Raw genomic sequence first — 10,228 nt, 5'->3', positions numbered from 1 at the left:
TTTCTTTCTTTCTTTCTTTCTTTCTTTCTTTCTTTCTTTCTTTCTTTCTTTCTGTCTGTCTGTCTGTCTGTCTGTCTGTCTGTCTGTCTGTCTTTCTTTCTTTAACAACTCATGTGAAGCATTTTTCGGAGGTCTGACTCCTTGTTTGCTTTGGCCTTTTAGATGCTCCTCTCTCCCTCTCTTTTTAAAATTTCAAAATGTACCCTCTGCAAAAATAAGGCGCCTCTGTTTCCTTTTCCAGAGGAATAGATTAGCACTACAAGTACGCTGATGCCCACAATAACATATTCAAAAACCCAGGACCAGATGTCCTAGAACTTATATTCTTATGTCATAGTGGTCGAAGAACAAACAAACATCTGTGACTGACGTGTAGCCATTTCAAATAGGCTAATACCTCCATTCAGAGTAATTCATTCTGGAGGAGCAGACCAAGAGATAGCAGGATTAAAATGAAGACTGCTTTTGTTCTTCTTTTGATACTCTTAACCAGTTTTGTGGGTAGGTATAAACTGGGATGGTAACGTTTGTGTGTATGTGTGGGAGATTATGGACTATTCTCTCTGGGGTTCTATGTCTACATTTAGCAGTGGCTACTGTGATTCTGTCTTTAAAATGTCTTTATGGTTCTGGTTGATCACCTACAAAAAGTTGGTTATCCTATTACACTGCAGTTTTGTTTACTGTTGTGATTTTAACCATTGGTTCACAGTAGGACAGAGCCACCACAGGAAAACACCTTCAGGAAGCATGGAAGAATATATGTTACCGCGGAAGTAAAGTAACTGATCTAAGGAGCTGGCCTAAATGCGGTGATACCATGAAGGCTGTTCTGAAGTGATTGCTACAGTTTGTGCGAGAGATATTAAGATCTCTTTGTGTTTAAGTTTAGCACTGGAAAATAAATAGGATTTTTAAAAATCAAGGAATCTGGGTGGATTCAGAGGTGAGCAGACATAATTATATTGCTCCCTTGTCATTGCTACATATCTCAACATTCGAAAGAGACAATGGGAGGAATAATGACTCTATCCAGTACGCATTTCCTTGGCAGTAACTGTTATTGAGTTCAATGCGAGTGCTTCTTTTAGGAAGTCAGTTCAGGATTGGAGCTTTAAAGAGTGTTGCACCTTTAAAGAGTGTTGACTACCGTGAGCATATTAACTAGGAAGTAAGCCCTTCTGAGCTCGACATGATTTACTTCTGAGTAAATGTGTAGGATCAGGCTGCAATCCTATAAACTCTATGGAATTCAGAGAGATTTGCGTCCAAGTGTTTATTTATGTAAAACATTTCTATGCCACCTTTCTACTCAAGGCAGGAGGAGTTTTTTCATATAGATTTCAGTGAGTGGTAGCATCACAGTCTGGATTTCTCCAAATTTACTTGGCTTGCCTCAAGGACGTAGGTAAGGGGGGGGGGTGTTTCCTCAGGTTCAAACCCCGCCATTCATGTCCGAAGCTGTGCCCCTCCGTTTGTGGGTTTTAAAAACATTTTTAGTGGTTTTTTTGGTTTTTTGCCTGCAGGGGGTGCATTATTTGGGCTAGCAGCACCAAACTTTCAGGGAGTGTTTGGGGGACTCTCCTGATGATACCGCCCAGGTTTGATGAGGTTTGGTTCAGGGGGTCCAAAGTTATGGACTCCCAAAGGGGGTGCCCCATCCCCCATTGTTTCCAATGGGAGCTAATAGGAGATGGGGGCTACACCTTTGAGGGTCCATAACTTTGGACCCCCTGAACCAAACTTCACCAAACCTGGGTGGTATCATTAGGAGAGTCTCCTAAAGATACTCTGAAAGTTTGGTGCTTCTAGCTTAACAATTGCACCCTTGACAGCAGGCACCCCCCAAATTTCCCCAGATTCTCCTTTTAAATCCACACCCTTCGGCATGGATTTAAAGGGAGAATCTGAAGTCCTCAGATTAGAAGAAGAAGAGTTTGGACTCATATCCCCCCTTTCTCTCCCCTGTAGGAGACTCCTGTTGAGCTTTACAATCTCCTTGCCCTTCCTCCCTCACAACAAACACTCTGTGGAGGCAGGTAGCCTGAGAGCTCTGGAAAACTGTGACTAGCCCAAGGTCACTCCAGCTGGTATGTGTGGGAGTGCATTAGGCTAATCTGAATTCCCCAGATAAGCCTCCCACAGCTCAAGCGGCATGGGAATCAAACCTGGTTCCTCCAGATTAGAATGCACCTGTTTTGAACCACTCACGCCACATTGAAAGTGATGCTGTTTCAGGGTGGGGGATAATCCACCCCAAAACAGCATCACTTTCAATGATGTTTAACTGGAAACCCCAGATTCTCCCTTTAAGGTTGATTTAAAAGGAGAATTTGGGCTCTCTAGTTTAAACACCATTGAAAGTGATGCTGTTTGGGGGTGGATTCCAGCATCACAGCGGCTGCCCGGGGGGGGAGGGGGGGGCTCAGATTTTGCACCAGGCTCCATTTTCCCTCTATGCCTCTGCCCAGAGGGGAGGGCAGAAGGAACTGCCAGCTGCCGGCTGGGAGCCCAGCTGGTAGGGGGCAGGGTAGGGGAGTCTGCCATCCCCGGCCTCGGAGAGCTGCTTTTATAAGCACTAGGCCATGGGGCGGGGCTTGGGGAGGCGTGGCCATGCCCTAGGGGCTGGTGGGGGTGTGGCCCCACCCCCCATAAAAAAATCTATACCTACGTCCCTGGCTTGCCTCATGATATTTGTGTGATTACCTTGTATCATTTTCAAGCCCAAAGAGCTTCAATCTTGCATAGCACCACCATACCTGGAGAGCATAATCTCCCAGCATGTATTTCTGTACAACTCCTGCTGAAATACATGGGACCCAGTTATATATCCCAATGGGGATGATGCAGGGGAAAAGAAAGAAAACAACAACTCTCAAGTGGATTGTACCCAGTGGAAAGGGTAAATCTGATCACAAGCAGATGGCGCTCTTAGACTTTCCCCCTGATTTTTGCAAAGAGATGTGTTCTGTGTAGGTTTTGTTTACTTTAACCTGTCCAACTTATAAACAAGCCCTGGTTTATTATTAAAATGGTTTCAAATTCCACTCGTGCTGTCTGGAATGCAATATCCTCCGGAGAGGGCACTGTAATGAAAGAACACTTTGTGTATTGTAATATATATGTAATGTATATGTATGTGCGCTCTCTCTCTCTCACACACACGCACACAGATATAACTTGCAAACACTTGATCCTCTGTGTCAAAGCTTAACTATTGTCTATCTTGCTTGTTTCCTCCCCCCCGCTCCCTCCTACCCAGATGCCTCACCAGTACTGCCGGAGAAACAAGCCAAACAGATTTTGAGAACCCGCCGTGAAACAAGAAAACCTGGCTTCCCCGATGAGCCAATGAGGGTGATTTTAATATTTCAATTAAGATTAATGGGGGGGGGGGGGGGGGGGGGGGAAGATGTTTTTAAACATGGACAGCTCCAAGATGAGTAAAAAGCTTAGTCAGTTAAGCAGGAGTATTATTTCAGAAACAATTCCCGGTTTCTACCGTGGCTCAAACAAGCTCTGTGTTTTACAAGATTCTACTCCATCTGGCTTCAAATGTAGCACTTAACAACCGTACCCCCCTGATTCCTCATTCCCAAAGAAAGGCTTGGCATTTAAGCAATGTTTTAATTCATAAGTGAATGATACGTGAATGAATCTGTGAAGTGAACAAGAGTAGCACCCCTTGATAAATAATCAATACAACATTTAAGGGGACTTTAGGGGACTTTTAGGGGATCTGATAATAGGCCGCCATCTATTATGTTTGGTATCTGGAAGCTGCATTTTAATAGGGTTGGTTTTAATGTGTATAGAGCTATAATTACTTATTTAACTAACTTTGGTATTATTGATTTTATTTTGTGCTCTATTGTATACCTTGTTGTTCACCGCCCTGAGCCCTCCGCCCTGTGGCTTACACAGGTTAAAAACAAGTATAATAAATAAAACAAGTATAATAAAATAAATAAATAAATAAATAAATAAATAAATAAATAAATAAATAAATAAATAAATAAATAAATAAATAAATAGGGGGAAAGCCAGTTGAATGTAACATATGGTGCCTGTGTATCTCATTTTTCCTTAAAAGTGAGCTTAGGGTTATCATTAAAAACAAACAAACCAGAACACTTAATCCTGTGTCTAATTCACACACAACTGTATTCCATTAGTTTTGCCATTTCTGCAATGTTCCAGACTTTAACTGTTCACATAAAGAAGGGACTGTAGTATAAGACATAAGTAGGATTTCTGTCATTAAGAGATGCCATGCTAAAACTCATTTTTTTTCATCATTTCTCCTGTTCCTTATTTGTGCATGCCAAACACTTTAAGGATGCTTGCCTGGGAGTGAACTCAGCTGAATAACATGGGATTTATTTTCTGAGTAGATTTACTTAGGATTCATCACAGCACAATCCTAAGCAGCGTTTGTTGGACTTTAAAGTTTACAACTCCACTTAGGAGGACACTGGCAATGAATTTTCCACAGAGCATGTATCAATTCTTTAAAGAAGCAAGTGGTTCTAGATCTTAGTAAGCTCTGTGCTTTACATTATGGATGGGCATACTTGTAACTTGCCTTCCCTTAATTGGTGCATGCTAGCCAAGTCTTGCCAGCCAAGTTGCATAACTCAGATTCCAGTTATGATTGGCTGGTTATACTCCACTGTATTTGCCTACTGCGTGTTCTTGGAGAGCTCCCTGCTATGGCACAAAATCGGAACACTTCTCTCATTATGAGTATTTGGTACAATCCAACTCAAAGGGAAACAGTTTTCAGTATTGTTTATTTCAAAGAATCAGATTTAAAGCATGCCTGTTTATTTTTTTTTTTTAATTATACCCTGCCTCATACCCGCATCTCTAAGTGGCTTACACAGGTTAAAAACAATTTTTAAAATTGTAAATAAAGCATGACAATTGAAACAACAATAAGGATTCCGTTAAAATAACGCCCATCCCCAATCTCCCACCTGCACCCCCCAGACCAGCAGCTGTAGAGGGGGTTTCCAGGGAGGCTAATCAGTGGCGTAGCACCCATGGGGAGGAGGGGGGCACACAACGCCCTGGGCGCATCCCAGTGGCCAGGGTGTTCCTGGGCATTCTGGAGGTGTTCTGGGGCGGAGGCGGCCGGTGCTGTGGGAGGGGCGCAGGGCATTTGCATGCCCCAGGTGCAGTTTCCCCTCACTCTGACCCTGAGGCTAACCAAATGCCTGGGTGAAGAGGAAGGTCCTTGCCATGTGCCTAAACCTGTAGAGGGTAGATGCATGATGAATCTCTGAGGGGAGACTATTCCAAGGCCTGGGGGCAATAATGGAGAACACCCTCCTGTGTGCCCATGCCTCCTGCCCCTCAATCTTGGGCTAAATCCTGCTCACGGTTACTATATATTTGTTTAGTGCCAATGATGTGCTGGCCCTGACCAGGATAGCCTAGGGCCGTGGGGGCGAACCTTTGGCACTCCAGATGTTATGGACTACAATTCCCATCTGCCCCAATTGTTATGGACTACAGATGTTATGGACTACAGATGTTATGGGAATCAACCAACATCAGGTTATCCTAGGTCAGTGGTGGCGAACCTTTGGCCCCAGATGTTATGGACTACAATTCCCATCAACCCCAATTAGCCATGCTGGCAGGGGCTGTTGGGAATTGTAGTCCTAATATCTGGAGTGCCAAAGGTTCGCCACCACTGCCCTAGGATAACCTGATGTTGGTTGATTCCCCACGGGGAAAATCATCCTGGGATTGGACCAGAACCATAAAGTACAGTACCTTTTGATCCCGGTCTGTCCCTCCCCATGACAGCTGAGGCCTGGAGTTGAAACCAGGATCAGAGCCCGGGATCAGCTCCATGGCTCTTTTGCTCCTTGTTCCCAAATGGCTGTTGCTTTAGGGCAGGAACATGAATGGGCGTTCCCTTTCCCCCCTTCGTTAACGGCAATGTAGCTATGTCGTCACGAAGCAAGAACGCCACGCAAACGTGCGCCTATTAGTTGCATGGTCATGGCTTTGTATGCAAGAATCCGTCCCGTACGCATTCTTATGTTTAGAATCTGGCCAATATTCTATAGAGGCCACTATTTGGCTAATCATTATAAAATTCTGGTTAAATATTCACTACCGAAGCTCCAGAAACTCATTGACCCAACTTACCTTGAGTGAACTCCACCATTCAAAATGGTGCACACAGTTACAGCAAGGACTGTGGGAACTGCTATGAGCAGTGACTCCTTCCAATATGCTAATCCCTTTACTGAAACTTTCATTCTCATTAACAGAGGCTGTTAGCAATGGACTATCAACAACTTCAGAGCTTGGCAAATAAATCTTGTTCACCAACAAATATGTCAATTCCTTTCACGCAGGGATACCCAGCCTATTATATTACAGTGCTCACAAATCCCATACACAGGAGAGCATATGCTGGCTAGATTTAACATCATGCCATCTCCGCTACATAGAGGAAGACTTAAAGGTCTTCCAAGTGATAAGAGGTTCTGTACCTGTAGCATAGGGCAGCTGGATTCCATCCCACACATTCTCCTGAACTGCTTATTATACCAAGAACTCCGATCCAGCCTGTTATCCCAAGCTATAGACTCTATGATTGATTATACTGAATCAGATAAAGTAGTTATGCTTTTAAATTGTCAGGATTTTCATTGTTGCCTTATAGTGGCAAAGTTTTTGTCAGAAATTTGTAAACTGAATGTATGACAAACGCGAAGTTTTTTACTATTCACTTTTTAACTGGAACTGTATTCTTATACTATCGGGTATATGCCAATAAAGGCTTATTGAATTGAATTGAATTGTATGCAAGAATAAAAAAAATTAAAAGGTGCATTCCTGCCCGCCCTGAGTCTCCCGTTCTGTGCATGCCCAGACCACTGTGCTGTGATTGGCTGACACCATGAACGGAGACTCAGGGATTCCCCTCGATACCAGGCTCATCCTAGGATCGCCAGAAAAGATGCACCTTCCTGGCGCTTTCTGAAAATCCTTGGATGAGGGGGGTATCGCAGGGCAGGGCCGGAACTGACCCAAATTTGACACAGGAGCTGTGGGGAGTTCTCCATTGTCCCAGGACACCTAACGGGGCTATCCCAGGATGAATTCCCCCGTGGGGAATCGCCTGTTGTCAGATCTTGGATGCTATCAAGATTGGCCTTGGCTAACATTTGGATGGGAGACCTCCAGGGAATATCAGAGGTGTGATACAAAGACAGGCAATGGTAAACCACCTCCAAACTTCAATTACTTTGAAAACTCCATAGGGTCACCAAAAGTCACCTGTCACTCGACGGCACTTTCTGGCAACAATGATGTGCTCGGTTGTATATATATCATGCTGAAACACATTCCTTTAATTTCATTGGCATTTAGTAATGTTCAAATTTTCTGTATAATGGATTAAATTCAATTTGGTTTCTATATAACATGTAGCAATATATACACAGAATGACGTTCATTTGTTTCTGGCATTTTTAGTAACACTTGTGCTGCCAACCAGTTCAAGAATTATTAATTCGTTATTCGTCTGTTTTTTTAAAAACAGATTGTCTGGTTACTCTATTAAGTTTAAAGAGGGCTGCATATTACCAAGGCCTATTTGTAGGTAGGTATGCTTTTGAGATAGGGAAGTCTCAAATATTGGAAAACAAAATAAAGTAATACCTATTCTTAGACTAAATTTAACATGCTTCAATGTATTGTCGAAGAAACCATGAAAATGAACAGAATTTGACTGCCAGTGTTGAAAAACTCTAGAATCAAGACAGTGACTGATCAGCTCCACACAAACACAGGACAACTACAGACTATAGCACTCAAAGGGAACAAAGACCAGGATACTTCTATTCAGATCCATTCAACTGTTGACCTTGCTAGCTTCATTGTTACTCCCATGCTACAGACTTCTCTGTGACTCACATGCCAGGCTACTCTATTCAGATGGCCTCGCCTTTTCACTTCACAGTATATATACTTCACCTGCTTTCCATTCCTACCATCAGATCCTCTGAAGATGCCAGCCACAGATGCAGGCGAAACGTCAGGAGAGAATGCTGCTAGAACAGGCCGTACAGCCCGGAAACCCCACAGCACCCCACTTAACATGCTTCCATTTGGAGATTACCCACTTTTTCTATAAGAGTAACAGTAGAAACATACCTATACACATATAAAAGTTTAGAAATCGCAGTTGAATTACTACATCAAATTATTCATGTTCAGGTTTCTTATAAGGGAATGGGGTTTAGGAGATCAAGCCAATAGATTTTGCAAGGCAAGAGCACATCCATTAGGGACTTTTAAATGTTTTCTTTTAAAGGAGTACATGCTTTACCTCCAACGCTTGGAACAGAGATCTGAAGAACAATTCATGGAGCACTGGCTGAATCCACACTGCTACCCGCATTGTGACAGGAATTTAGTGTACCCTGTGTGATGTGCTTGGTTCTTTTCCTCTCAGTCAGGGTAAGCATTTTTATGACTTTTCAGTATTTCTTCCAAAACACAAAATCTGGTTACAACTTTTACAACTTTGTTAATGTAGCGATTTAAACATATATCAACCTGTATAATATAAAATCTTCCATATGTCATGGTGAATTTGGCCCCCGTGTGGATCAGTAGATCCAGAGAGTGGGGCTCGGTTCAGATGGGAGTATTCTTTTGTAGACCTGGTGGGGCAGATTTGTGTGGACAATATTCAGGAGCTTCTCATGGGCTGGAAATGGGTGGAATAGGAGGAAACTGCCATGTAGTGGGGCCAAGCCTGCCAGGTGCTACGAATTGGACTCAGCCTGCCGGCCACCATACAACTGGGAGCAGCTTTCCCAGGAAGAGGCTGCCATAAGGTAAGAAAGGCAGGAAAGCTGAAAACAGGGGAACAGGTAAAAGATAGGTTAGCTGGTAAATGGGAAGAAAAGGAGTTGGAAATGGAGATGCTGTCGGGATTGCTGGGGAAAGGAGAGGAAACTGGGGAAGTGGATACAGAGGAAAATAAAATGCCCCCGTTGTGGTCCCCACTTGTGTGTTTAACATCTTTCCATACTTTTTTTAGACCATCTTTCTGTGTCCACAAAAAGGAAATAAAGGCTACGTGAAATGGAACAAGATTCATCTAGTACTCTCTGCAAACGTTTACCAGAGCATTGAAGCTTTGGGTCCCAAGATGCCTCTGCAATCTTAGCCATCTAGCTCAGCTTTCTTTATAGTAATGAGCATTATGAAGAACTTAATTCTGGTAAATATCATTGGCATAGATTCTAGAAATGTGCTCAGCCTTGCTCATTTGTGCGCTGTAGAATTGAGCTTTCTAGGGCAGGAAGAGGTAGGTTTCAAGTGCAGGAATGTGAAAGTTGGCTTAAAAGTTGAGAAGCCAGATAAATACAGCCAGACCTTTTAATGATCAGGTGAAAGGCCTTCTCCATCCTGAATGGTTCCACACACTTTACTATCATTGTCCATCCCTTGATCATACAAATCTATTGCATAGTAACAACATCTTATGTTGGGTTGGATCCTGCCTAAAACTGATGACCGTGCAACAGGAGAGTGTTGGATTTTTCCAGTTCCTCTCCCCTCCATTCCTGAGTGTCTCCTGTCCTCCAGGAGCATTTTTAAGGGGCATTTTGGGTGGCAGTGGGGGAAGGAGGGAGTTGTGTTCCATAGATAGAAATCCTTCTGTCAGGAGAAATTGTAGTCCATGACCTTGTCCACAGTTCTTCCCAACTCTCTCAGCCCCACCTACCTCACAAGATGTCTGTTGTGGGGAGAGGAAGGGAAAAGAGTTTGTAAGCCCCTTTGAGACTCCATCCATCCATCCATCCATCCATCCATCCATCCATCCATCCATCCATCCATCCATCCATCCATCCATCCATCCATCCATCCATCCATCCATCCATCCATCCATCCATCCATCCATCCATCCATCCATCCAAGAATTGTGGGGTATGGGTACATTTTTACCAGGGCTTTAGTGCATCTAGTGTCCGCTTTGCTTCACACCTTTGGGAGCACCTAGGTTGCATCTGGGGTCCTCACACTGTGCCACAGTCAGATTTGAATTGTGGGTTTCCCTCAGTTTTTGCCCACCACTTGGATGTGACTGTGAAATGCGTGCAAAACAGGCTTCAGCCTCTCTGCCTCCATGCCATTTTCTTGATTTGAAATTGTCCCTCAGTGTGGTATTTGGCCCATTCGGTAA

General features: G+C 43.5%; 1 protein-coding gene across 1 annotated transcript; it reads left to right on the top strand.

Annotated features, from left to right (window-relative positions):
- The first annotated feature begins 395 nt into the window (after positions 1 to 395).
- On the top strand, positions 396 to 9,837 carry LG03H17orf67 (linkage group 03 C17orf67 homolog). The gene is made up of 4 exons (XM_048490735.1): positions 396 to 501; positions 3,263 to 3,357; positions 8,345 to 8,490; positions 9,080 to 9,837. The coding sequence occupies exons 1-3, from the start codon at positions 453 to 455 to the stop codon at positions 8,459 to 8,461; spliced, it is 261 nt and encodes an 86-aa protein (XP_048346692.1). The 5' UTR covers positions 396 to 452; the 3' UTR covers positions 8,462 to 8,490; positions 9,080 to 9,837.
- Positions 9,838 to 10,228: the final 391 nt, after the last annotated feature.

This window comes from Sphaerodactylus townsendi, linkage group LG03 (genome assembly GCF_021028975.2).
Source record: "Sphaerodactylus townsendi isolate TG3544 linkage group LG03, MPM_Stown_v2.3, whole genome shotgun sequence".
NCBI lineage: Eukaryota > Metazoa > Chordata > Lepidosauria > Squamata > Sphaerodactylidae > Sphaerodactylus > Sphaerodactylus townsendi.
Note: the sequence above shows the minus strand (reverse complement) of the source record. Positions and strands in the feature narration are given on the sequence as shown.

Coding starts and splice junctions, on each gene's coding strand:
- LG03H17orf67 (XM_048490735.1), top strand. CDS start 453: ATGAAGACTGCTTTTGTTCTTCTTTTGATACTCTTAACCAGTTTTGTG. Junction 502..3,262: donor ACTCTTAACCAGTTTTGTGG/GTAGGTATAAAC, acceptor CCTCCTACCCAG/ATGCCTCACCAGTACTGCCG. Junction 3,358..8,344: donor TCCCCGATGAGCCAATGAGG/GTGATTTTAATA, acceptor TTTCTTTTAAAG/GAGTACATGCTTTACCTCCA.